The sequence below is a fragment of the Oryctolagus cuniculus genome, chromosome 12, assembly GCF_051225735.1.
Source record: "Oryctolagus cuniculus isolate XC-2025 breed Fujian yellow rabbit chromosome 12, ASM5122573v1, whole genome shotgun sequence".
Classification (NCBI taxonomy): domain Eukaryota; kingdom Metazoa; phylum Chordata; class Mammalia; order Lagomorpha; family Leporidae; genus Oryctolagus; species Oryctolagus cuniculus.
This window is the reverse complement of record NC_142878.1, coordinates 67,549,719-67,577,167: the sequence shown is the minus strand read 5'-3', so window position 1 is coordinate 67,577,167 and position 27,449 is coordinate 67,549,719. Positions and strand designations below refer to the sequence as shown.

The following is a 27,449-nucleotide window of genomic DNA, read 5'->3' as shown; positions in this document are numbered from 1 at the left end:
ACTTTTAAAATGACAAAATATGATATGCATGGCTTCCAAATATTTTTGCACCAAAAAAAACAGCATTTAATTCCATTTTCTACAAACTTTTGGAAGTACTTTCATACTTTCCCATTTTTTATATTTAGGAGAAACAAAATACAATTAATATCAAAAAGTGGTAGAAAACAGGAAAAGGGTCTTAATGCAACTGCAATACAGACATACAATTACAGCATCTCCACAATTCAGATCCTTTCCCCAGGGTACATTAAGTCTTCTACGTTATCAAAATATTGAATTGTACAACATGCCCCAAATTTTCAGCAATTTTTCTTTATTTTAGAACAGTTTTGGGGGTAGCGTTGTGGGGTAATGGGTTAAGCCACAGCCTGCAGCATTAGCATTCCATATGGGTGCCACCTATGGGAGCTGCTTCATTTCCAGACCCAGCTCTCTGCTAATGCACCTGAGAAAGCAGCAGAAGATGGCCCAAGTCCTTGGGTCCCTTGCACCTGCATGGGAGACCCAGAGGAAGCTCCTGACTCCTGGCTTCAGCCTGGCACAGTCCTGACTGCTGTGGCCATTTGGGGAGTGAACCAGCAGAAAAAAGACCTTTCTCTATCTCTCCTCTCTCTCTCTGTTAACTCTTGACTTAGAACATAGATCACTTCCTTGAGTGCTCAGGGTAGTACAGTCACACTGAATTTGCTGGTACTTATATATTATCAAAGAAATAAAGTCTGCCACTGCCACACCACACCACCCATCTCAATTATTTAAATACCCAAATTACCACCAAAGAGTCTACCCTTTAGCAAAGCTCTCTATTTTCTATCTTATATGGAGTAACTCTACATGACGAGTTATACTACTTTTCCATTATTATTGACTAGAATAGTTTACTTCCAAGCATTTTATTTGCCTTTTTCTTCTCCATTTATACATCCACTATTCTCATTTGCAAAAATTTTCTGTAGTCGATTACATTTCCTATAGTGCTTTTCTTACATTTCTTTTTTTTTTTTTTTAAGATTTATTTAATTGAAAGGCAGAAAGGCAGAGAGAGAGAGAGAGAGAGAGAGAGAGAGAGAGAGAGAGAGGTCTTCCATCCACTGCTTCACTCCCCAGAAGGCCACAACAGCTGGAGCTGCGCCGATCCGAAGCCAGGAGCCAGGAGCTTCCTCCAGGTCTCCCACACAGGTGCAGGGGACCAAGGACTTGGGCCATCATCTACTGCTTCTCCAGGCCATAGCAGAGAACTGGATTGGTAGTGGAGCAGCTGGGACTCGTACCGGCACCCATATGGGATGAAGGCACTGCAGCTGACGGCTTTACCAGCTACACCACAGGACCGGCCCCATTTTTTTTCTTAAAGATTTTATTTATTTATTTGAGCGGAAGAGTTACAGACAGGGAAAGGGAAAGGCAGAAACAAAGTCTTCCATCTGGTGGTTCACTCCCCAGATGGCCACAGTGGCTGGAGCTGGGCTGATCCGAAGCCAGGAGCCAGGAGCTTCTTCGGGTTCCCGAGCAGATGCAGAGGCCCAAGTGTTTGGGCCATCTTCCACTGCTTTCCCAGGACATAGCAGAGAGCTGGATGGGAAGAGTAGCAGCAGGGACTAGAACCGGCGCCCACAAGGATGCCAGTGCCACAGGTGGAGGATTAACTCACTGCACCACAGTGCTGACCCCGATTTTCTTACATTTCTGTAACACTGTCCTATAACTCCTTGCTATTTTAATGACACTAGTTGAAATATTTGTAAAAGAAATGGACTAATTTTTTGAATCCATATACTATACATAATTTATACATATAATCAATACTTTTAATAAACTGGAATAACATCCACTTTTTTGTATTTCATGATTTTACTTCATAGCAACCTATAAATTATACTATCACACATTTTTTTTCTATCTTTAGGATTTATTTATGTATTTACTTGGGAAAGTTACAGAAAAGGAGAGAGAGAGTCAGAAAGAAAGAGAGGGGTCTTCTAACCGCTGGTTCACTCCCCAAATGGCCATAATGGCCAGGGCTAGGCAGGCCAAAGCCAAGATCCAGAAACTTCCTCCAGGTCTCCCACACAGGAGCGGGTGCCCTAGTCCTTGAACCATCTTCTGCTGCCTCCCCAGGCTCATTAGCAGGGAGCTGGATCAGAAGTGGAACAACCAGGACTTGAACTGGTGTCCATATGGGATGCCAGTGCTGCAAGTAGCACTTCACGCACTACACCACAGCACTAGCATCACCATGCATTTTCGTTTTAATTTTTTTTAATTAATTTATTTTTCTGAAAGGCAGAGGCAGAGGTAGATAGGTCTTCTATTGGCTGGTGCACTCCCCAGAGGGCCACACGGCTTGAGCTGGGCTGATCCAAAGCAAAGCCAGGGGCCAGAGGCTTTCCTCTTGGTATCCCAGGTGGGTACAGGGGCCCTAGAACTTGGGCAATCTTCTACTGCTCTCCCAGGCCATAGCAGAGAGCCAGATCCAAAGTAGAGCAGCCAGGACACAAACTGGCGTCCATATGAGATGCCAGAACTGCAGATGGCGGCCCTTACCCACTAAGCCACAGCACCGGTCCTCCCATTATGCATTTTCTAAAGGTTGAAAATTATAATTTTGAAACAAACCTTGGAACTGTAAATGGTAAAAATTACCATCCTAGCTCTAGCCTCCATTGAACATTATAATTTTGAAACAAGCCTTGGTTCTGTAAATGGTGGAAATTACTATTTCTTATGCAAATATCATTTACCAATCAATATTAGGTAGCTCCATCCAAACAATATGGCATTATTATACAAAATAATGCCCTGGTGATCAACAAAAGTCTTTAAATTTCTCCTGCTTATCATTACTTTTGCATTTTAAATCTATTTATTTGAAAGGGAAAGAACTAGAGAGGAACTGAGAAATACCATACATTCATTGCTACACTCCCCAGATACCTATAACCATTAGGGAACTCAATCTGGGTCTCCCACATAGGTGACAGAGACCCAAATAAATAGGTTTCAAATATAAAAGTAATGATAAGCAGGAAATATCTGAAGATTTTTGTTGAAAACCAAGGCATTACTTTGTATAATAATACCATATTGTTTTGATGTAGCTACTTAAAATTCATCGTTGAATGGTATTTGTATAAGAAATAGTAATTTCCACTATTTCAAAATTATAATGTTCAATGGAGACCAGAGCTGGGATGCAGAAGCCCCAAGTTGTACCTCAACCACTGTGTCAATCACCTGCCCCTGTATTTTAAACTGATGAATAGTATCTTAAAAGGAGATGTCCATTACCAGAATATACATCGGCTCTCTAAGAGCAGAAATAAATTAGCAAATATTCAACTACACTAACCAGCCTTTCTTTGAAGAAGTTTTTTAGTATAGCTACTATAAAATAAATACTACATATACTCCTAAAAACTGGATATTCTGTAATACTAAAAATATCAAGGCTTAAGGACAAAAATGTCAAGGAGCTGAGAAGGGTAGGCTGGGGTAAATAATTTAATGCCCCTTGAACTTTGTAATGATACCACTAACAAAAACAAAGATTAGGACCTCCATAAGTAACGCTGACATCTCAGCCGGAAGTTAAGATAATGAGAGGCCAGCGCCACGGCTCAATAGGCTAATCCTCCGCCTACACAGGGTTCTAGTCAGGGCACCGGATTCTGTCCTGGTTGCTCCTCTTCCAGGCCAGCTCTCTGCTGTGGCCTGGGAACGCAGTGGAGGATGGCCCAAGTCCTTGGGCCCTGCACCCACATGGAAGACCAGGAGAAGCACCTGGCTCCTGGTTTTGGATCAGCGCAGTGTGCCGGCCGCAGCGGCCATTGCAGGGGGAACCAACGTAAAAAAGGAAGACTTTTCTCTGTCCCTCTCTCACTATCACTGTCCACTCTGCCTGTCAAAAATAATAATAATAATAATGAGAACGACACCTCAGGACATAACAAAGGTATTAAAAACAATGAAGGCCGGCGCCGCGGCTCACTAGGCTAATCCTCCGCCTAGCGGCGCCGGCACACCGGGTTCTAGTCCCGGTCGGGGCTCCGGATTCTGTCCCGGTTGCCCCTCTTCCAGGCCAGCCCTCTGCTGTGGCCAGGGAGTGCAGTGGAGGATGGCCCAGGTGCTTGGGCCCTGCACCCCATGGGAGACCAGGAAAAGCACCTGGCTCCTGGCTCCTGCCATCGGATCAGCGCGGTGCGCCGGCCGCAGCGCGCCGGCCGCGGCGGCCATTGGAGGGTGAACCAACGGCAAAAGGAAGACCTTTCTCTCTGTCTCTCTCTCTCACTGTCCACTCTGCCTGTCAAAAAAAAAAAAAAAAAAAAAAAAAAAAAAAAAAAACAAAAAAAAACAATGAAGCAAGAAACAAGGGTTTATGGGACCTGAGAAGTGGAGTATAAGCCACCTGGGGCTGTTGTTAACATGGCAACTAGAGAAATGCAAACTACCACAGTGAATGATTGATTACCTGCTAGATCAGAGTATACCTTTCTGGGGAGGGAGGCTTACACTGCAAGTTATCACTTTCTTTAAAAAAAAAGGGGGGGGGGGAATTTATTATTATTTAGGGGACATTGCTGTAGTACAAGTCTTCCTATCACAGTCCACTCCCCAAATGCCAGCAACAATGAGACTGAGCCAGGCCAAAGCCAAATGCCTGGGAACTCCATCAGGGACTCCCACATGTCTGGCAAGGAAGCAGAGTGGCTAAGGATTGGAATGATCACTTCACTATGGGATGCCGGGGCCCCCACCAGAGGCCTAATCTATGGCATCTACCCCTTGTTACCACTTTCAATTTATAAAAACAAGCATAAGGGCTTTTGCCAGTGCAACAGCTAAATTCAAAGTGTTTCTTTCCTGATGAAATATAAAACTCAACTCCCATCATTCACGACAATCTCTGTCAGTTTTTTTTTTTTAAGATTTACTTATTTATTTGAAAGACAGAGAGAGAGAGAGAGAGAGACAGACAGACAGACAGACAGAGACAGAGAGACAGAGATCCTCCATCTGCTGGTTCATTCCTCAGGTGGCTCACAAGGCCAGGGATGAGCCAGGTGGAAAACAGGAGCTTCATTCCCAACTCTCACATGGGTAGCAGGAGCCCAAACACTTGAACCATCCTCCACTGCTCTCCCCATGCCATTAGCAGGGAGTTGAATCAAAACTGGAATGGTCCACCTGCGGCGCTGGCACCCCGGGTTCTAGTCCTGGTCGGGGCGCCGGATTCTGTCCCGGTTGCCCCTCTTCCAGGCCAGCTCTCTGCTGTGGCCCAGGAGTGCAATGGAGGATGGCCCAAGTGCTTGGGCCCTGCACCCCATGGGAGACCAGGAGGAAGCACCTGGCTCCTGCCTTCGGATCAGCGGGGTGCGCCGGCCGCGGCAGCCATTGGAGGGTGAACCAACGGCAAAGGAAGACCTCTCTCTCTCTCTCTCTCTCACTGTCCACTCTGCCTGTCAAAAAAAAAAAAAAAAAAACAAAAACAAAAAAAAAACTGGAATGGCCAGTCAATGAATTAGCACCTATATGGGAAGCTGGTGCTATGCTACAACACTAGGCCCTTTGTCCAGTTTAGAACAAAATCACATATAGGGGCCGGCGCTGTGGCATAGTGGGTAAAGCCCCTGTCTGCAGTGTCGGCGTGCTATATTGGTGCCAGTTCGAGTTCCAACTGCTCCTCTTCCAATTCAGCTTTCTGCTGTGGCCTGGGAATGCAGAAGATGGCCCAAGTCAGGCCGGCGCCGCGGCTCACTAGGCTAATCCTCCGCCTAGCGGCGCCGGCACACCGGGTTCTAGTCCCGGTTGGGGCGCCGGATTCTGTCCCGGTTGCCCCTCTTCCAGGCCAGCCCTCTGCTGTGGCCAGGGAGTGCAGTGGAGGATGGCCCAGGTGCTTGGGCCCTGCACCCCATGGGAGACCAGGAAAAGCACCTGGCTCCTGGCTCCTGCCATCGGATCAGCGCGGTGCGCCGGCTGCAGCGCGCCGGCCGCGGCGGCCATTGGAGGGTGAACCAACGGCAAAGGAAGACCTTTCTCTCTGTCTCTCTCTCTCACTGTCCACTCTGCCTGTCAAAAAAAAAAAAAAAGAAGAAGAAGATGGCCCAAGTCCTTGGGCCCCTGCACCCATGTAGGAGACCTGGAAGAATCTCCTGGCTCCTGGCTTTGGATCAGCCCAGCTCCAGCCATGGCAGCCATTTGCAAAGTGGACTAGCAGATAGAAGACCCCTCTGTCTCTCTCTGCCTTTCAAATAAATGAATAAAGTCTTAAAAATGAATAAATAAATCACATATAAACCAATATATATCACTGATGTTATACTGAAATTACTTCCCTGTTTACCAATAGCATATTAGCTACTAACACTGTGAAGGCAAGACACATTTATAGCAGAATAGACTATATTGTGGTTAGTTTAGAACATAACTCAAATGCTTTAGCTAACATCTCTGAAAAGGAAAAGGAAGCTATTAAGGTCAATATTGAAAGTCTGCAGTCATGGACAATTAAATCCTACTCTTTAGAAAATGCATTCAGGGGCCAGCGCTGTGGCGCAGCGGGTTAACACCCTGGTCTGAGGTGTCGGCATTCCATATGGGCGCCGGTTCAAGACCCAGCTGCTCCTCTTCCAATCCAGCTCTCTGCTATGGCCTGGGAAAGCAGCAGAAGATGGCCCAAGTCCTTGAGCCCTTGCACCCGCTTGGGAGATCCGGAGGAAGCTCCTAGCTCCTGGCTTCAGATCGGCGCAGCTCCAGCCGTTGCAGCCAATTGGAGAATGAACCATCGGATGGAAGACCTCTCTCTCTCTCTCTCTGCCTCTCCTCTTTCTGTGTAACTCTGACTTTCAAATAAATAAATAAATATTTTTTAAAGAAAAGTAATAAAAAAAAGTAATGGTGCAAAACATTTAAAAAAAGCAAATGCATTCAAATGTGTGGTAATGATCCAATTCTGAAATATAGCGAGATCACTCAATCCTATTCTTTCTCAAGCACTGAACTACAGTTGTGCAGCATATAATAATGTTTAAGTCTATGATGGTGACCCCATAAGATTACAGAGAAGGGGCCAGTGCTGTGGCACAGGTTAATCCTTTGTCTGCAGTGCTGGCATCCCATACAGGTGCAAGTGAAAGTCCCAGTTCTGGCTGTTGCCTATTGTGACCATTTGTGGAGGGAACCAACAGATGGAGGTTCTCTCTCTCTCTCTCCCCCTCCTTGTATTTCTGCCTTTCAAATAAATAAATTCTTTTTTTTAAAAAGGTTACTATAAAATAGTATGCCATGTTATCAGCAACAAGTTCACATATTTCATGTTTACTATATCTCTCCCTTTTTCTTTTTAAAGATTGACGTATTTATTTGAAAGGCAGAGTTACAGAAAGAGATCTTCCATCTGTTGGTTCACTCCCCAAGCAGGAGCTGGGCTGATCCAAAGCCAGGAGCCATGAATTCTTCTGGGTCTCACACATGGGACCAGGAGCCCAAGAACTTGGACCATCTTCCACTACTTTCCCAGACACATTTGCAGGGAGCTGGATGGGAAGTGGAGCAGTTGTGACCTTATACCACCTAGGTCTGTGCTAAATATCTCTATGATGTTCTCTAAATGACGAAATTGCCAAATGAAGCATTTCTCAAAACTTTTACTGTCATTAAGTGATGTACACCTGGGCATAATCTGGAGACAGTTTCTGGACATGGTTATAATTTTTAGAAAAACTAGGAGAAAAAAGATTTTTACATTACTGTATAGGTTGTTTCACTAAATCTAAGAAGCTACAATGTCTTCTCTGGAATTTGTAATTTTCAAAGTTGTCTTTAAGATAAGCTGTTAAGCAGAAAATCCTAGGAGCATTCAGTTTTTGTTTTTTTGTTTGTTTAATATTTATTTATTTGAAAGGAAGAGTTACACAGAAAAAGAGGCAGAGACACAGAAACAGATCTTCCATCCAATGATTCACTCCCCAAATGGCCACAATGACCAGGAGTAAGCCAGGCTGAAGCCAGGAGCCTGGATCTCTGAGTCTCCAATGAGGGTGGCAGCAGCAGTTACCTGCTATGCCGCAACTTCTATCCCAAGGTAGTATTTTCAAATCTCTGAATCATCAAGTAAAATAGATACAGTACTAAAGAGACAACAAAAAAAAACAAGAGCAACATTGACAACAGAATTAGGAGACAAGGTTTTTCCCACAAATTCCAAACTGCAAGCAGATGAGGAATAACCAAAGGCATAATACCTAAATACCCATAAACAAGACTGAAGAAAGCAAAGTTATGAAAGAAGGCAGATCTTAGAACACATTTTAGAACAAGAGAATCTCAAAATACCTATCAGGTAGGTAATCATCAGAAAGCAAGGCAAGCAAATTTGAGAAGAGCAAATCAAACAGGGGAAGAGGAGTTGCTGCCCTATCAAATAACAAAATGGGTCCATGTTTGCTCTAATGAACTCTCGAAATTGGACAACTATGGCTTCCTTTCTAGAACAGAACTCCACACTGAGAAAGAAGTGTTAGGAGAGGAATCAAAATCGACAACAGCTACAACAGAGGGGAAAGAATGAAGTTCCAGATAAATTTAGGTAGGGATAACTAAAGAAAATTACTATTTTTTTAATGCTATTAAAAAAAAACTAGTTTGGAAAAAATACCCTGAACTATATAGACCCTTCTATAATTCTGCAATAGAAATTAGCAACCAAGGCCGGCGCCGCAGCTCAATAGGCTAATCCTCCACCTAGCGGCGCCAGCATACCGGGTTCTAGTCCCAGTCGGGGCACCGGATTCTTTCCCAGTTGCCCCTCTTCCAGGCCAGCTCTCTGCTGTGGCCAGGGAAGGCAGTGGAGGATGGCCCAAGTGCTAGGCCCTGCACCCCATGGGAGACCAGGAGAAGCACCTGGCTCCTGCCTTCAGATCAGCGCGGTGCGCCGGCCGCAGCGCGCCAGCCATGGTGGCCATTGGAGGGTGAACCAATGGCAAAAAGGAAGACCTTTCTCTCTGTCTCTCTCTCTCACTATCCACTATGCCTGTCAAAAAAAAAAGGGGGGGAGGGGAATTAGCAACCAAAAGTATAGGTGTTGCGGCATAGCAGGTAAAGCCGCTGCCACCTGTGATGCCAGCACCCCATATGGGCACCAGTTCATATTCCGGTTGCTCCACTTTCAATCTAGCTCCCTAAAAATGGCCTTGGAAAAGCAGCAGAAGATTGTCCAAGTGTTCGGGTCTCTGCCATCCACATAGGAGACCAGGAAGACGTTCCTGGTTCTGTCTTTGGTCCAGCCCAACCCTGGCCTTTGTAGCCATCTGGGGAGTGAACCAGTAGATGCAAGATCTCTGTCTCTCTGTCTCTGTCTCTGACTTCCAAATAAATAAATAAATCTAAAAAAAAGTCAAATCCTATACAAACTTATTATTTTTTAAAATGCTTACAATTCTTTTTTTAAAAGATTTATTTACTTATTTGAAAGTCAGAGTTACACAGAGAGAGGAGAGGCAGAGAGAGAGTTGTCTTCCATCCACTGGTTCACTCCCCAATTGGCTGCAACGGCCGGAGCTGTGCCGATCCAAGCCAAGAGCCAGGTGCTTCTCCCAGGTCTCCCATGCAGGTGCAAGGGCCCAAGGACTTGGGCCATCTTGTACTGCTTTCCCAGGCCACAGCAGAGAGCTGGATTGTAAGAGGAGCAGCTGGACTAGAACCGGTGCCCATACAGGATGCCGGCACTGCAGGCGGCAGCTTTGCCCACTACGCCACAGCACCGACCCCACAAAATTACTATGATGAAACACATAGAGCAGAATAACACATTTACTGATAACAGAGACTATCAAAAAAATATACATAGAAAATTAGATCAAAATTATAGCCCAAAGATACTAAGAAAATGATGAGATACATATCAGAGTTAGAAAAACTCAGAAATCATGAACAGCACTAAAAAAATCAGAAATAGGGGCCAGAGCAGTGGCCTAAAGAGTAAAGCCGCCTCTGCACTTGCATGGCAAGACCCAGAGGAAGCTCCTGACTCCTAGCTTCAGATAGGCGCACCTCCAGCTGTTGCAGCCAGTTGGCAAGTGAACCAGAGGATAGAAGACCTCTCTCTCTGTATAAATCTGACTTTCAAATAAATACATCTTAAAAAAAATAGAAATAAAAATAATTTCAGATGACTAGACTAGAAGTGATTATGCATTTAAGAGATACATAGAGGCTGACACTGTGGCTTAGCTGGTAAAGCCACCGCCTGCTGTGCCGGTATCCCATATGAGCACCGGTTTGAGTCCCAGCTGCTCTGCTTCCCACACAGCTCTCTGCTATGGCCTGGAAAAGCAGTATATGGGAGACCTGGCAGAACCTCCTAGCTCCTGGCTTCAGATGGGCACAGCTCCGGCCTTTCCGGCCAATTGGGGAGTGAACCAGCAAATGGAAGACTTCTCTCTCTGCCTCTGCCTCTCTGTAACTCTCTTTCAAATAAATAAATAAATCTTAAAAAGAGAGAGAGAGTGAGTGATACATAGTTTGAGTGTTGGTTGAGTGTTATCAGATAACCAAAAATTTATTTATCTACACTTATATGCATTTCTTGGCATGTATAAAAAACAAAAAAGTTACACAGAAGGTAAATTGGAGGAAAATATTTTAAATGAATAAAAAGAAACTGAAAAGCATAATAAACACTGAAGATAAACAGAATATACAGCAGACAAAAAATAGAAGAATGAAATCAAAGCAAAAGCACAGCAACAGAATACCAGAAAATTTAAACAAAAATATTTTTTTGAATTTGAAAAATCTACTCTCAGAAATTTTTTAATTATAACATGTCAACTATAGATACCATGCTGCATAACAGATCTCTGGAACTTAATCCTCCTACCTAAATGAAATTTTGGTTACAGCCATCCTAGTAAATGCGAGAGACATCTATCTCATTGAGGTTTTGATATGCATTTTCATAATAACTGATGGCACTGAGCATCTTCTCAGGGCCTGTTTATCCTTCATGCATTTTCTTTGAACAAATATTTGTACAGAATCTTTTATTAAATAAAGATTTATTTTATTTATTTGAGGGTTACAGAGAGAGAGAGAGAGCGACAGAGAGAGAGATCTTCTGTCTGCTGGTTCACTCCCCAAATCACAACAGCTGGAGCTGTACCAGGTAGAAGTCAGGAGCTTCTTCTGGGTCTCATACATCAGAGCAGGGACCCAAGCATTTAGGCCATCCTCTGCTGCTTTCCTAGGCAAATCAGCAGGGAGCTGGATCATAAGTGGAGCAGCCAGGACTGGAACCTGTGCTCATTAGGGATGCCAGCATTGCAGGTGGAGGCTAAACCTGCTATGCCACAATGCCGGCCCCTGTTAAAGAGTTTTTGCCTGGTGTCCCCCCCCACCCCCAATAGGATTGTTTTTCCATCTTTTGATCAACATTTCTTCAACCCCAAATAAAAAATATTTGAAATTACATAATAAAAGAGAACATTATTTTCCTAAAGCTATCAATCCAGAAAAACCAACATCAAGATATGTTCTAATTCTAAACTTAACAGAATTGAAAGGAAAAAAAACCCTTTGGAGAACAAGGCGGCCGGCGCCACAGCTCAACAGGCTAATCCTCCGCCTAGTGGCGCCGGCACACTGGGTTCTAGTCCCGGTCGGGGCACCAGATTCTGTCCCGGTTGCCCTCTTCCAGGCCAGCTCTCTGCTGTGGCCCGGGAAGACAGTGGAAGATGGCCCAAGTGCTTGGGCCCTGCACCCCATGGGAGACCAGGATAAGTACCTGGCTCCTGCCTTCTGATCAACGTGGTGCGCTGGCCGCGGCGGCCATTGGAGGGTGAACCAACGGCAAAGGAAGACCTTTCTCTCTCTCTCTCTCTCTCACTGTCCACTCTGCCTGTCAAAAAAATAAAAAAATAAAAATAAAAATAAATAGAACAAGGCAAAACAATTCATTTATAAAGGGCAAACATTATCGAACATTTGGCAGCAAAGCTTTCATCTCAGTTAAAAATGGAATAACATTTAAAATAACAAAGAAAATAAAATATGATGGCTTTCAACACGCAAAAAAAGTCCAACTTGTTTTACAATACCAGGACAGTCCTGATTTCCAAATCAAGACAACTAAACACCAAAAACCTTCAAGAAACAAAAAACATGAAACAGCCAATCAACTCCAACAACACAAATTATTGTTTTTCCATTAAAAAAAAAAGTCTGTACTTTTCCACATTAAAATATAGAGGAAAATATGAAGAACACCTCAAAAGAAGTAGAAAAGCATTTGACAAAACTCAACAAAAAGATAAAAACTTTTTTACAAACTAGTAAGAGACTTCTTCAAATCATAACTGAGAAACATTTATCTAACATCCTACCTAATGAAACAAACACTTATCTCCTAAGATAAGCAACAAGGCAAGAGTGTTTCTCTCACCACTTAAACTAACCATTGCATTACAGGTATGAACTAATGCAATAAGTGAAGAAAAACAAAGACAGGGTCTAGAGCGCAGAAAAGGGAAGTAAAATCTCTAGCACACGACATGCTTATTTATGTATAAAATCCTATATATGATGAATGGAATATGAAATATTCCAAAAGATTAGAACTATCAAGTAAATTCACCAACTTCACATATCAGGTCAATATAGAAAAAAAAAATAAACTATTTCTATATATCAGCAACAATTAGAAAGTAAAACTTTTAAGTGCACACACTGTGACACAGAGGCTGTGCTACCACTTAGGATGCTCATATCCAATGTCAGAGTGCCACCTCCACTTCTGATCCAGCTTCTTGATAATGTACTTGGGAGGTAGCAGATGATGGGCAAGGTACTTGGGTTCTTGCCAACCACCTGGAAGACCCACATGAAGTTGCTGGCCCCTGGCTTTGGTCTTGGCTGTTCTAAGTATTTGGGGAGTGAACCAGCAGATGGAAAATATCTGTTTCTCCTTCTCTCTGCTTTTCAAATACATGAATAAATAAATCTTTCATCAAAAATTTTCAATTTATACTATTTAAAAAAGTACCATAAAATATCAAATATCTAGGAATAAAAGTAATGAAAGCTAAGACTTCTATATTACTGTGATAAATTAACACCTATATTAGTAAAGATATTTCATGATCATGAATATTGGCTGAATCAAGATGTCCATTCTCACTAAATAATCTACATTTCAATAAAAGCTCTATTATAATCCCAAAAGGATCTTTTGAAGAAATACACAATCTAATTCTAAAACACATTTGAAACTATAAAGGATCTAAAATAATAAACTTGAAAAAACCTAAACTACAGAACTTATTCTATCTCATCTGAAGACTCACTATAAAAACTACAGTAATAAAAAGTGCAGTACAGTTATAAAGATAGACATATATGTCAATGGAATAGAATATTTTCGGAAAAAGATCCACATATATAGCCTTTTGGTTTTCAAAGAAGGTATCAATCGAATGTGGACAGGGAAGTCTCTAGCAAATGCTATATGATTAACTGGATATCCATATTGGGGGTAGGATAAACCCTTCCTTCTCTCTGATTTTTTAAAAGACTGTATATATTAATTTGAAAGGTATAGTAACAGAAAGGGACAGACAGAGTAAAAAAGAGATCTTCCACCCATAGGTTCACTCCCCAAACGGCCGCAACAGCAGAGGCACAGCCAGGCTGAGGCCAAGAGCCTGAAACTCCATCCAGGTCTCTCATGTGGGCAGCCAGGGCCCACATACTAGAGCCAATTTCCACTGCTTTCCCAGGCAAATTAGCAGGAAGTCTGATCAGAAGAGCAGGCAATATGGAATTGGCACTGTGACATAGGATGCCAGGGTCCCAAACAGTACCTTAACCCAATGAACCAAAAACACTGAACCCTGATTATTTATATATGTATTTGCTATAGTCTCATGGATTATTCTTGTTCTAGACATTATTATCTACTACCACCCAAGCTTTAGAATGAGACATTTCTTCAAGAATCTCAGCTCCTTTTAGTGAAGAATAACAATTAGAAACCAAGATTTGGATGCTCGGTGCACAAAGTTCAGAACACAAACAAATATATATATAAATAAATGCATGCATGTAGGAGTATGTATAGGGAAACAGTGACAGAAAGCAAGACAAAATATGAGAAAGTATCAAAAATAGTTGTCTTCTCATTAATTCCAACCAGTATAGGCTTATTTTTCATCATATAATACACAATACACTATAAAATAGGTATATAATAATAAATTTAAAATGTAAATAAATTTACTGCACTAAACCAGCTGTTCAAGAAAACAGCTACAGAGACTTATTTATAGGAACTGAGATTTAACTTTCATAGGGAAAAAGAAGATTCTCAGATAAAACTATGAAATCTGGCAATACAGAGGTTAAAAATTTAGAACAAAATTTTCCTCTATTTTTCAAACCAGGGGACACAATTCATCAGTGGATCATGAAATCAAAGTATTAAGATAAACCTGTAAAGGAAGAAGGGTGGGCATTTGGTACAGCAGTTAAGATAGTTCTTGTGGGGCTGATGTTGTGGCCTAGCAGGTAAAGCCATTGCCTTCGGGGCCAGCATCCCATATGGATACTAGTTTGAGTATTCACTGCTCCACTTCCAATCCAGCTCTTTGCTGTGGCCTGGGAAAGCAGTGGAAGATAGCCCAAGTCCTTGGGCTCCTGCACCCATGTCAGAGAACCAGAAGCTCCCTGGATCCTGGCTTTGGATCAGCTCAACGCCAGCCATTGAGGCCATTTGGTGAGTAAACCAGCAGATGGAGGATCAATATCTCTCTTTCTCTCTCTCTCTCTCTTTTTGCCTCTGCCTCTCTCTAACTCTTTCAAGTAAATAAATAGAGCTTAAAAAAAAAAAAAGACAGTACTTGCTGCACCCACATCCCATATTGTAGTGCCTGAGTTTTAAGCTCCACCTCTATTTCCAATTCCAGCTTCCTGCTAATGCCCACCCCGGGAGGCAGTAAGGGCTCAAGTATGTGGGTCCTTGCCACCCCCACAGGAGACCAAGAATGAACTTCAGCCTTCTGGCTTAGGGCTGGTGCTGGTATTCCCAGTATCTGGGGAGTGAACCAGTAGATGAAAAATCTCTGCCTCTCTGCTTTTCAAATAAAATTTTAAAATGAAAAAAAAATTTTAAGTTCTCATAAAAAGCACAAAACATTTCAAAAATAAAAGAAGAAACAATAGAAAAGAAAAACATCAAAGTATATCACACATATCAAGGTTAAGTTTTGGGGCCAGTGTTGTGGCTTACCGGGTTAAGCCACTGCCTGCAATGCCAGCATCCCATATGAGTGCCAGTTAGAACCCAGCTGCTCCACTTCCAATCCAGCTCCCTGCTAATGTGCCTGGGAAAGCAGCAGAAGATGGCCCAAATGCATGGTTCCCTGCACCCACGTGGAAACCCAAATGAAGTTCCGGGCTCCTGGCTTCCGTTGTGACCATTTAGGGAATGAACCAGCAGATGGAAGATCTCTTTATCTCTCCTTCTCTCTGTAACTATTTCAAATAAATAAAAATAATTTTTTTAAAAAAAGGTTATGTTGTATTCCATATATATTAATATAGTATTTCTTTCTATGGATCATAGTTAAAAGACCTAAAAACACTAATTTTATGTTAAAGATCCTTCAGTATTAATTAGATTTATACCCATTTAGAAAATTGACGGCACTTAACTATGATAGCAGAACAGTATTTAGGTAAGAATAGAGGAAAAGGTTTGTTATAGAGAAAATTCTTAAATAAAACACCTATGCAGGTTCTGGGGCCAGCACCATGGCACAGGTTAATCCTCTGCCTGCAGTGCTGGCATCCCACATGGGCGCCAGGTTCTAGTCCCGACTGCTCCACTTCTGATCCAGCTCTCTGCCGTGGCCTGGGAAAGCAGCAGAAGATGGCTCAAGTCCTTGGGCCCCTGCACCGGCATGGGAGTCCAGGAAGAAGCACCTGGCTCCTGGCTTCAGATCGGCACAGCTCCGGTTATTCAGTCATTTGGGGGGTGAACTAACGGAAGGAAGACCTTTCTCTCGGTCTCTCCCTCTCACTGTGTTTAACTCTACTTCTCGAATAAAAAAAAAAAAAAAATCTTTAAAAAAAAAAAAAAAAACTCTGTAGGCCTTCACCTCAAATATATAGAAATATCAAGGAGCTGGAGGTGTGGCGCAGCAGGTTAAGCCACTGCCTGCAATGCCAGCATCCGACATAAGAACTTGTTTAGTCTGCCTTTCAAATAAATAAATCTTATAAAAAGAAAGCACACTGTGTTAAAAGCTTCACTTCTGATCCGGCTCTCTGCTAATGTACCTGGGAAAGCAGCAGAAGATAGCCAAGTGCTTGGGCCCCTGCCACTCACATGGGAGACCCGGATGAGGCTTTTGGCTCCTGCCTTTGGCCAGGCCCCACCACGGCCACTGGGGTCATCTGGAGAGAGAACCACCAGATAGACAATATCTATCTATATCTCTACCTCTCTCCCTCCCTTTCTGCCTTTCAAATAAATAAATCTTATAAAAAGAAAGAAAGCTCACTGTGTTAAAAGCAGAAAGAATATACATGAACAATTCATGAATGGTTCTTAAATGATTCTGACAATTTCAAAGCATTAAGTCTTTCAATCAGAAAATCTGGATTTGAAACAGAAAGAAGATGTCATTTATCCTACTATATGTTGAATTATGCCCCTGCCCCAAATGCATATACTGAAGCCCTAACCCTAACTACTTCAGAATGTGACCATATTTGAGGATAAGGCCTTTAAGAAATAACCAAGTTAAAAGAGGTATTTTAGGGAGGTTCCTAAAGCAATGTGACAAATATCAGACCATCTGAGGGATACTGCAAGAAGGTGGCCATCCACACATCAAGGAGAGAGGCATCTGAAGAAATCAAATCTGCCAACACCTTGATCTGGAATTTACAGACTCCAAAACTGAAAAAAACAACACACTGTCTATTCTATAAGGCACCTACATGAAATATTTCATTGCAGTAGCCCTATAAGCTAAACACACATTTCTTTATATCCATAAATGAGCAACTTATGTTTAGATTACATTAATATTCTCATGGATAATTTATATGGCAGTTAGGACTAGAATATAGATTAAAAATGACTGGTGGTATAAGCCACTGTTGAAATGCTACCTGTGATTCCTACATTCCAGGTCAGAATGCTTAGGTTGAAGTCCTGGGTCTGCTTTTGATTCCAGTTTCTTGTTAATGTACACCCTGAGAGGTAACAGGTGATGGCTCAAGTACTTGGGTCCTTGCCACCCACTTGGGAGACCTGGATCCAGTTTCAGGCTTCTGGTTCCAGACTGACCTTGCCCTAACTACTGCAGGCATCTGGGAAGCAAATGGGCAGGATGAAGGAAGGATCTGTCTCTGCCTACCTGCCTCCCTCTGCCTTTCAAAATAAACAACCAAAAAAATCCCACCTTTAAAAATAACCATTTAAAATGAGAAAGTACCAAGAACACCATTAGGCATATATAGTCCTAGAAAGTTCAACAGTAAAAGAACACAACAGGCCGGCACAGAGACTCAATAGGCTAATCCTCCGCCTGCAGCGCCGGAACACGGGGTTCTAGTCCCGGTTGGGGCACCGGATTCTGTCCCGCTTGCCCCTCTTCCAGGCCAGCTCTCTGCTGTGGCCCGGGAGTGCAGTGGAGGATGACCCAGGTCCTTGGGCCCTGCACCCACAAGGGAGACCAGGAGAAGCACCTGGCTCCTGGCTTCCGATAACCGCAGTGCGCTGGCCGCAGCGGCCATTGGGGAGTGAACCAATGGAAAAGGAAGACCTTTATCTCTCTCTCTCACTGTCCACTCTGTCAAAAAAAAAAAAAAACACAACACACAAAGCAGGCAAGAAAATTTCTAAGAGTCAGATTCATGAACCAGGCACGAAGGCAATGTCAGATACCTTAGAAAGGACCACAGCTTAAAAGAGAAAGCAATTAAGTTTGTTTAAACATTTCAGTTTCAGGCATATGCAACTCCAGAAAAACCCTTCAAAAAGAGTCAGGTACCAAAGAAACGAAGCTGGCAGCATAGGGAGGGTGTTTTGTTTTGTTGATTTACTGATTTATTTGAAAGGCAGAGTTACAGAGAGGTAGACAGAGGCAGAGAGAGAGAAAAAAAAAAGAGAGGTCTTCCATCAGTTGGTTCACTCCCCAAATGGTTGCAACGGCTGGAGTTGGGCTGATCTAAAGCCAGGCTCCTGGATCTTCCTCCAGGTTGCCCATGTGGGTGCAGGGGCCCAAGGACTTGGGCCATCTTCCACTGCTTTCCCAGGCACATTAGCAGGGAGCTGGAATGGAAGTGGAGCAGCCAGGACTCAAACCAGCACCCTGGGCCGGCGCCGCGGCTCACTAGGCTAATCCTCCGCCTAGCAGCGCCGGCACACCGGGTTCTAGTCCCGGTTGGGGCGCCGGATTCTGTCCCGGTTGCCCCTCTTCCAGGCCAGCTCTCTGCTGTGGCCAGGGAGTACAGTGGAGGATGGCCCAGGTGCTTGGGCCCTGCACCCCATGGGAGACCAGGAAAAGCACCTGGATCCTGGCTCCTGCCATCGGATCAGCGCGGTGCACCGGCCGCGGCGGCCATTGGAAGGTGAACCAACGGCAAAGGAAGACCTTTCTCTCTGTCTCTCTCTCTCACTGTCCACTCTGCCTGTCAAAAAAAAAAAAACAAAACAACAACAAAAAAAACCCAGCACCCATATGGGATGCCATTTCTGCAGGCAGTGGCTTTACCCACTATGCCACAGTGCTGGGTTTGAAAACAACACTTGTAAAAATAAGAGAAGTAGTCCATCAACTAATTCAAAACACTAAAGACAACAGATGATGATACATGCAAAAAAAATATTAGGGGAAAGGTTTTTTTTTTTTTGATTAAAAAAAAACAAGCTTCAAGTTTTGAACTAACACAGACAATAAATAAATGACAAATTGAGCAGTATGGGAACACTCAACACTATTTTCTGGCATCAAGAATAATTTTCAGACTAGAGATTTATTATAAAGACAATACCTAGCTACATTGAGACAGAATGCTGAAGAATAAAGAATCCAAGTATCAAAGATACCTGGGTTTAAATCCTAGCACTATCACTTATTGGAGATGAAGTAGTACACAGTGCTTAAGAGTATAATAATCTCTGGGGCCACTGCTGTGGCATAATCAGTTAAGCTGCCACCTGCAACACAGGCATTCATTTGGGTGCACATTCGAGTCCCAGCTGCTGCACTTCCAATCCAGCTCCCTGCTAATGCACCTGGGAAAGCAGTGGAGGATGATTCAAGTGCTTGGGCCCCTGCACCCACATGGGAGATCTGAAAGAAGCTCTAGACTACTGACTTCAGTGTGGCTCAGCCCCTGCCACTGTCACCACTTAAGGTGCAAAACAGCACACTGAAGATAGACCTTTCTCTTTCTCTTTCTCTCTCTCTCTCTGTAACTATGCCTTTCAAATAAAATAAAATAAATCTTAAAAAAAAAAAAAAAGATTCTAGGCTGGCGCCGTGGCTCACTAGGCTAATCCTCCACCTTGTGGCGCCCGCACACCGGGTTCTAGTCCCGGGCGGGATGCCGGATTCTGTTCTGGTTGCCCCTCTTCCAGGCCAGCTCTCTGCTGTGGCCAGGGAGTGCAGTGGAGGATGGCCCAAGTACTTGGGCCCTGCACCCCATAGGAGACCAGGAAAAGTACCTGGCTCCTGCCATCGGATCAGCGTGGTGCGCCGGCCGCAGTGCGCCGGCCGCGGCAGCCATTGGAAGGTGAACCAACGGCAAAGGAAGATCTTTCTCTCTGTCTTTCTCACTGTCCACTCTGCCTGTCAAAAATAAATAAATAAATAAATAAATAAGATTCTGAAACCAGGCTAACTTACCCATTTAAAGCTAAGTAATCTTGTACAAGTTACTCTCTTTCTTAACCCTTCTTTGTCTGCAACATAGAGATAATACCTACCTCATACAAATTGTGAGGCTTACATTAGATATTACACTTAAGACAGAATAGTGTTTGGTACATAATTATTGCTCAGTAACTTAGTAACTGTTCATGTATTGCTGTTTATTGTTATTTTTATTGCTATTTTTTAACCTGGGAAAGTTATTGTTGTTATCACTGATACTGTCTTCCCTATGTTCACTAAGTCTTGGTTTTTCTCTTCTATGACATATCAAAAAATGGTTTTAAAGAGATGCTGGATTTGAGCACCTAACAGGCATTCAAGTGCAATTTCTGTGAACATCTGTTCCAAGTTTTGTGTTTTTGTTTCTGTTTTTGAGAGACAGAGTCCCCATCCACTGGTTCCTCCCAAATGCCTATAATAACTGAGACCTGGTTAAGGCTGAAGACTGGAGATGGGAATGTAATACAGGTCTTCCATGTGAGTAGCAAAAATCCAATTACTTGATCCATCACTGCTGTCTACCAGGGTCTTACTGGTGGGAAGCAGGAGACAGGAGCCACATAGTCAGTATGGGATGTGGGCATCTTAACCACTAGGTTAAATCCTCACCCAACCAAATTTTGAATAAGACAATGACACTATATTTAAGATACATAATTAAGTACTGTATACATACTAAACGCAAATTTAGGATGTATTATCAGGAAGATGGTTTATGACAACATAGATAAGAAAACAACACTGAACAGAAGTTAGTTTAAGTTCATTAAAACTAACACATGAAAAGCTAACCACTTACTTACAATCAACAGACTAGGCAAAAAAAGCATATGTTGAATTCAGAAAGGCATTTAAATACAATTTTCAATAATCTATAGAATATGACAAAGTAATCTAAATTGAATAGCATAAAATTAAAGAAATTTGTAGCTGAAGGAAAAACCTTACTCAAAAATATTTTTTTATTTTATTTTTTTTTTTTGACAGGCAGAGTTAGAGAGAGAAAGGTCTTCCTTTTCCGTTGGTTCACCCCCTAAATGGCTGCTACAGCTGGCGCGCTGCGCCGATCCGAAGCCAGTAGCCAGGTGCTTACTCCTGGTCTCCCATGCTAGTGCAGGGCCCAACCACTGCCTTCCCAGGCCACAGCAGAGAACTGGACTGGAAGAGGAGCAACCGGGACAGAATCCGGCGCCCCAACTGGGACTAGAACCCGGGATGCCAGCGTTGCAGATGGAGGATTAGCCAAGTGAGCCGTGGCACCGGCCACTTACTCAAAAATATTAATGAATGAGTAAAACATTAGTTTGCAAACAAGTTTTTTATGGTCTTTTTCTTTTATTTTTTTCCTCTCCATTTATTTGAAAGAAAGAATTAGAGAGTAGGAGAAACAGAGACCAATCTTTCATCTGCTGGTTAGGCCAGGCCACAGCTAGGAGCCAGGAGCTTCTTCCAGGTCTCCAACGTGGGTGAAGGGGGCCAAGGACTTGGGCCATCTTCTGCTGCTTTTCCAGGCACATTAGCAGGGACAAAGATCAGAAGTGGAACATCTAGGATTCAAACTAGCCCCATATAGGATGCCAACGCTGCAGGCCATGGCTTTAACCTGCTACACCATAGTGACAGCCCCTGTGGTTTTTTTCTACTTAACACTGTTCAGTAAACAGGAATCTAGGAAAAATCCTGGATTTTGGTTAAAAATGACAAAAAATTCAGCTGGCACCGCGGCTCAATAGGCTAATCCTCTGCCTGCGGCGCTGGCACACTGGGTTCTAGTCCAAGTTGGGGTGCTGGATTCTGTCCCAGCTGCTCTTATTCCAGTCCAGCTCTCTGCTGTGGCCCGGGAGTGCAGTGGAGGATGGCCCAAGGGGCCCTGCACCCGTATGGGAGACCAGGAGAAGCACCTGGCTCCTGGCTTCCGATAAGCGCGGTGCGCCGGCCACAGCAGCCATTGGGGAGTGAACCAACGGAAAAGGAAGACCTTTCTCTCTCTCTCTCACTGTACACTCTGCCCTTCAAAAAAAAGACAAAAAATTCTACAGAAAATGAGTTTTAGTAAACATGAGCAAAAATTTGTTGAAGTTAACTACTGAAGGAGAAAAAAGAATGTAACATGATATAAAGCCACAGTAACAGAAAAAAGTCCAAGTCAAAGGAAGTAAACATGAAGATCTAGGGACAGCCTATTTTTATTTCTGGTTATTATCTTTCATGAACAACAACAAAAAAAGGGACCAAGATGGTGATATATACTCACAGAATATATGTATATAGATTAAATCATGACTAAAGATTTGCACTTGCACATGTAAAATAACACATTTAGGAGGAAGCACTTTACAGCAATATGGCTATTCAGAAAAATGAGCTGACAAACAGTAAGCTTCTCACCAAAAGAAGCCGATTAACAACCCATCAGAAATATACAAAGCTGAGAATTCATATTAATGGAAGGAATTTGATCTTTGTTATATAAGAATATTAGAGCTGCCGGCGCTGTGGCATAGCAGGTAAAGCCTCTGCCTGCAGTACCAGCATCCCATATGGGTGCTGGTTCGGGACCCAGCTACTCTGCTTCCCACCAACCTCTCTGCTATGGCCTGAGAAAGTAGAAGATGACTCAAGTCCTTAGGCCCCTTCACCCACATGGGAGACCCAGAAAAAGCTCCTGGCCCCTGCCTTTGGATCAGCTTATCTCCAGCTGTTATGGCCAACTGGGGAATGAACCGGCAGATAGAAGACCTTTCTCTCTCTCTCTGCCTCTCTTCCCATTATGGCGCTGGTTTGAGTCCTGGCTGCTCCACTTCCAATCCAGCTCCCTGCTAATCGTCTGGAAAAGCATGGGAGAATGGCCCAAGTCTTTGGGCCCCTACACCCACATGGAAGACCCGACTCCTGGCTTCAGATTGGCCCAGCTCCAGCTGTTGCGGCTATTTGGGGAGTAAACAAGCCAATGGAAGATCTTTGGCTCTCCCTCTCTGTAACTCTGCCTTTCAAATAATAAATAGATAAATCTTTTTAAAAATTCTTTACTTAAAATTAACAAAAGAAGAGTGGGCATTTGGTCTGGCTACTAAGATATCAGTTGACAGCCAGGTCCACTGCTTCATGTTCCCACATCTCATATAGAGTACCTGGGTTCTGACTGGCACTGTGGCATGGCTAGTGGGGCTGCTACCTGCAGTGCCGACATCCCATGTGGGCGCCAGTTTGAATCCTGGGTGCTCCACTACCAATCCAACTCTCTGCTATGTCCTGGGAAAGCAGTAGAGGATGTCCCAAGCCCATGGGCTCCTGCCCCAACGTGGGAGACCCAGAGGAAGCTCCTAGCTCCAGATCGGTACAGTTCCAGCCATTACAGCAATCTGAGGAATGAACCCGCGGATGGAAAACTTCTCTCTCTCTCTCTCTGCCTTTCAAATAAATATATAAATCTTTAAAAAGTATAAAGAATAACATCCTAAGATGTATTTTAATAGTTTTTAAAAAGGAAAAAAAAAAAAAGTACCTGGGTTGCGTACTGCTCCACTTCCAATTCTGGCTTCCCACAAATGCACACCCAGGGAAGCAGCAGTTAGGTCCCCACCACCTACTTAGCAGACCTAGACTGAGTTTCTAGCTCCCCTTTTAGGTCTGTCTCAGCTCAATTATGGGCATTTGGGTAGCGAACCAGAGGGCAGAAGATCTGTTTGTCTCTGTCCCTGTTTCTCTTTTTCAAATAAATACAAAATAAGTAAACTTTTTATAAAAATTATAAAGAAAAACAGAAAGACACCTACAGCCCATATTTGAGTACCTGATTCAATTCCCAACTCCAGTTCCTTACTCCAACTTCCTGCTAGTTCAGATTCTGGGAGGCAATGGTGATGGTTAAGTGACTGGATTCCTGCCACCCGTATCAGAAACCTGGCTCCCACTTGTGGGCATCTGGAGAGTGAACCAGCAGATGGGAGCTAGCTCTTGCTTGCTTACTCTCTCTCTCACTCTTTCTCTATCCACGTGTCTCTCTCTCTCTATCCCTCAAAATTTTTCATTAATTAACAAAAGAAATTATAGTATTAAATAAAATATAAAAAGTCCTACACAAACACAGAACATTTCTTAATTTTGGCCAACAGTTCACAATAATTAGATTTAATTAATTCTTTTAAAATAGAATCCATCATTAGGAATAAATCAACACTGACTTTTTTCTACTTATCAAAATGATACACTTAAGACTATAATGAGGAATTTATCATATAAATGATTTTCCCCAGAAAGAATAAAAACATACATCATAATTAAATGTACATACAATGAATAATAACAATACATTTACAGAGTGCATTCAAGTTTCTCAAACTGTTCTTCTTGTTATATCATCTAATCTGAAAATAATTCTTATACAGACAAGCAACTGGTACATTAGTCCCATTTTGCTATCTTCCTGAGGCTCTTGGGGGTAAATGAAGGTCACTCAAGTTGCTCCACGGCATAATTCTAAAGCACAAGATTTTTGTTCAGTTTCCAATTTCTTTTAATAATTTTGTTTCTTCTTTGATGATGTAATATATTTTCAGTGTACAAATGTTACAATTCAGATAGACAAAAGAAATCACCTCCATAATTAAACATAATTAACTGCTGTTTGAAATGAATAATGAAATAAAGTAAAAGAACGGAAAAGTTTATTTTGTTCCCCGTTAACACTATACTGAAAACACACAAGGCTAAATGGATTAGTCCAGTGGAATAATTGTTATTCTTGAACTACCATTAAATATTTTGAATATTCAAGTAATATTTTTCAAAGTAAAGTAACACCAAAATGTAGACATCTCCTTTAAAAAGAGATTCTAGCAATAGCAATTTATTATCTATGCATCCTCGCAGAAAACCTAAACTTCATTTTGAATGATACACAGTTTCAGGACAAAACCATTACCTTGGGTGTGCTTCCTTTAATGAACTTTTTAATTGAAGACAACAAGCCAGTTTCATTCTTGGGTGGTTTTTCTCCTCCTGAGGGTAGGCTATCATCAACCTCTGAGTATTTCCTCTTTGCTCTGGCAGTGCGTTGGGTTTGGATTTGATTTGATTGCTGAGAAGTTTTCCTTGTTCTCAGCCTCATTTTTTATGGGTGCCACATGTAAAACTGTGAGAGAAAAATAACAAAGATTATTAAAATTCAAATGTGTCCAGCTGATATAATACCTCTTGATTAAAAACAAACAAACAAAAAAACCCAGGTCTTCAAGGAACTAACTCTTTTTTGACAGGCAGAGTGGACAGTGAGTGAGAGTGAGAGAGAGAGAGAGAGAGAGAGAGAGAAAGGTCTTCCTTTTGCCGTTAGTTCACCCTCCAATGGCCGCCGCGGCCGGCGCGCTGCGGCCGGCGCACCGCGGCCGGCGCACCGCGCTGATCCGATGGCAGGAACCAGGAGCCAGGTGCTTCTCCTGGTCTCCCACAAAGTGCAGGGCCCAAGCACTTGGGCCATCCTCCACTGCACTCCCTGGCCACAGCAGAGAGCTGGCCTGGAAGAGGGGCAACCGGGACAGAATCCGGCGCCCCGACTGGGACTAGAACCCGGTGTGCCGGCGCCGCAAGGCGGAGGATTAGCCTAGTGAGCCGCAGCGCCGGCAAAGGAACTAATTCTTTTAAAAAAAAAAAAAAAAAAAAAAAAAGGCGGGAAAAAGGCGGGGTCTGCACTGTGGCATAGCATGTAAAGCTGCTGCCTACAACAATGGCATCCCATAAGGGCACCGTTTCAGGTCCCGGCTGCTCCACTTCCAATCTGGCTCTCTGCTGTGGCCTGGGAAAGCAGCAGAAGACGGCCCAAGTGTTTGGGCCCCTGCACCCACATGGAAGACCCGAAAAAAGCTCCTGGCTCCTGGCTCCTGGCTCCGGATCAGCGTAGCTCCAATCGTTGCGGTCATGGGGTAGTGAACCATCGGATGGAAGACCTCTCTCTCTCTCTTCCTCTGCCTCTCTGTAACTCTGCCTCAAATAAATAAACAAAATCTTGAAGGAAAAAAAAGATTTGTACAGATTCTATAAATGTTTATTTGAAAGATAAAGAGCCAAGGCACAGTGGCACAGAGGGTTAAGCAGGTTGGAGTTCCAGCCACTCTGCTTCCTATCCAGCTTCCTGATAATGTGCCTGGTAAAGACGAGAAGATGGCCCAAGTAGTTAGCCTGTGCCACCCATGTGGGAGACCAGGATGGAGTTTCTGGTTTCAGCTTGGCCCAGAGATCTTGCTATAAAGGCCACTTAGGGAGTGAATCAGCAAAAGGAACATATCTGTCTCTCCATCTCTCTTGCTCTGTTATATGCTGTTACACAGATACACAACTCAATGGATCTTCAAGAAAAAGGAAGGAAAGGAGGAAAGGAGGAAGGGACGAAGGGAGGATGGGAGGGAGGGAGGGAGGGAGGGAGGGAGGGAAGGAAGGGAAGGAAACATCCCCAATAGCCAGGGATCAGCCACTTCAAAGTCAAGAGCTGGGAACCCAATCTAGGTCTCCCAAGTGGGTGGCATGCCATCACTTGATGTTTTCCCAGGGTAGGTACCAGCAGGGAGCTGGAATCAGAGGTAGTCAGGATCCAAATCCAGGCACTCCAATACGGGATACAGGCATTCCAAAGGGCAATTTAACCACTGTGTCAAATGCCCACCTCAGGAACTTAAGTTAAAGGCATTATGCCTTATATTTTGAATTACCATGAGTTATGTTCCCAACAACCTTTGAAATATCATATGTTATAAAGTGTGGAAGAAGAGCATACATGCTCTTTCCACAACACTATGCTGCCTCCACCTATACCAACATCACAACTTATTTCACAAATATTTATGAAGCACTTAAGCACACTCAGGCATCAGGTTAGGTAAACACAGAGAAAATAAACAAGATAGGGAAGGATTTTGCCCTTCTGAAAATCACAACGCAATGGGAAAAATCATCATTCAATGAATTTAATTAATTCCATGAGCATGATTCCACTAACAATCAAAAAGAGGGAGAAGAGTTAGCATAGCAGTTTAAGACATTGGTTAGGGTGCCAGCCTGAGGTGGGTGTTTGGCACAATGATTAAGTTGCAAACTAGAAGGCCTGCATCCCATATGAGAGTGCTAATCTGAGTCTTGGCTCCTCCCTTTCAGATCCAGCATCCAGCTGATGCACATTATGAAAGGCAGCAGATGATGTCAAGTACCTGTCACCCATATTGAGTTCTGTGCTCCCAGCTTGAGACTGGCCCAACTCTGGGTGTTGCAGACATTTGGGGAATAAACAAGCAAACAGAAGATCTTTGTTTTTCAAATAAAATGAAAGTAAATTTTTTTAATGTTTTTAAATAAGATGCTTGTTAGCAGATGATGGCCCAAGGGTTTGGGTCTGTCCCCATGTAGGTGGCAGATCCAGATTTAGATCCAGGATCCTGGCCTGGCCCAGCCTCAGTTGTTGCAGTCATCTGGGAGTTGACAGATGGAAGATTTCTTTCTCTCTGTGTCACTCTGCCTTTC

The 27,449-nt window shown here is 43.2% G+C and overlaps 1 protein-coding gene across 21 annotated transcripts in view; it reads right to left on the bottom strand.

Moving 5' to 3' along the window:
* CTDSPL2 (CTD small phosphatase like 2) overlaps window positions 1-27,449 on the bottom strand; it is a 103,248-nt gene that overhangs the window by 46,024 nt on the left and 29,775 nt on the right. For 15 of the 21 annotated variants that reach the window (XR_016218070.1, XR_016218073.1, XR_016218071.1 and 12 more), the window contains one exon: window positions 24,868-25,077. Coding sequence is in view for 15 of the 21 variants with exons in the window: in XM_051822430.3 (XP_051678390.3) it covers window positions 24,868-25,053 (186 nt within the window). In the remaining 6 variants the exon portion in view is untranslated. Of the gene's footprint in view, window positions 1-11,782; window positions 11,892-15,280; window positions 15,526-24,867; window positions 25,078-27,449 lie in introns of those variants that run through there. The other 6 variants (XR_016218074.1, XM_070054116.2, XM_070054117.2 and 3 more) reach the window with 2 other exon arrangements.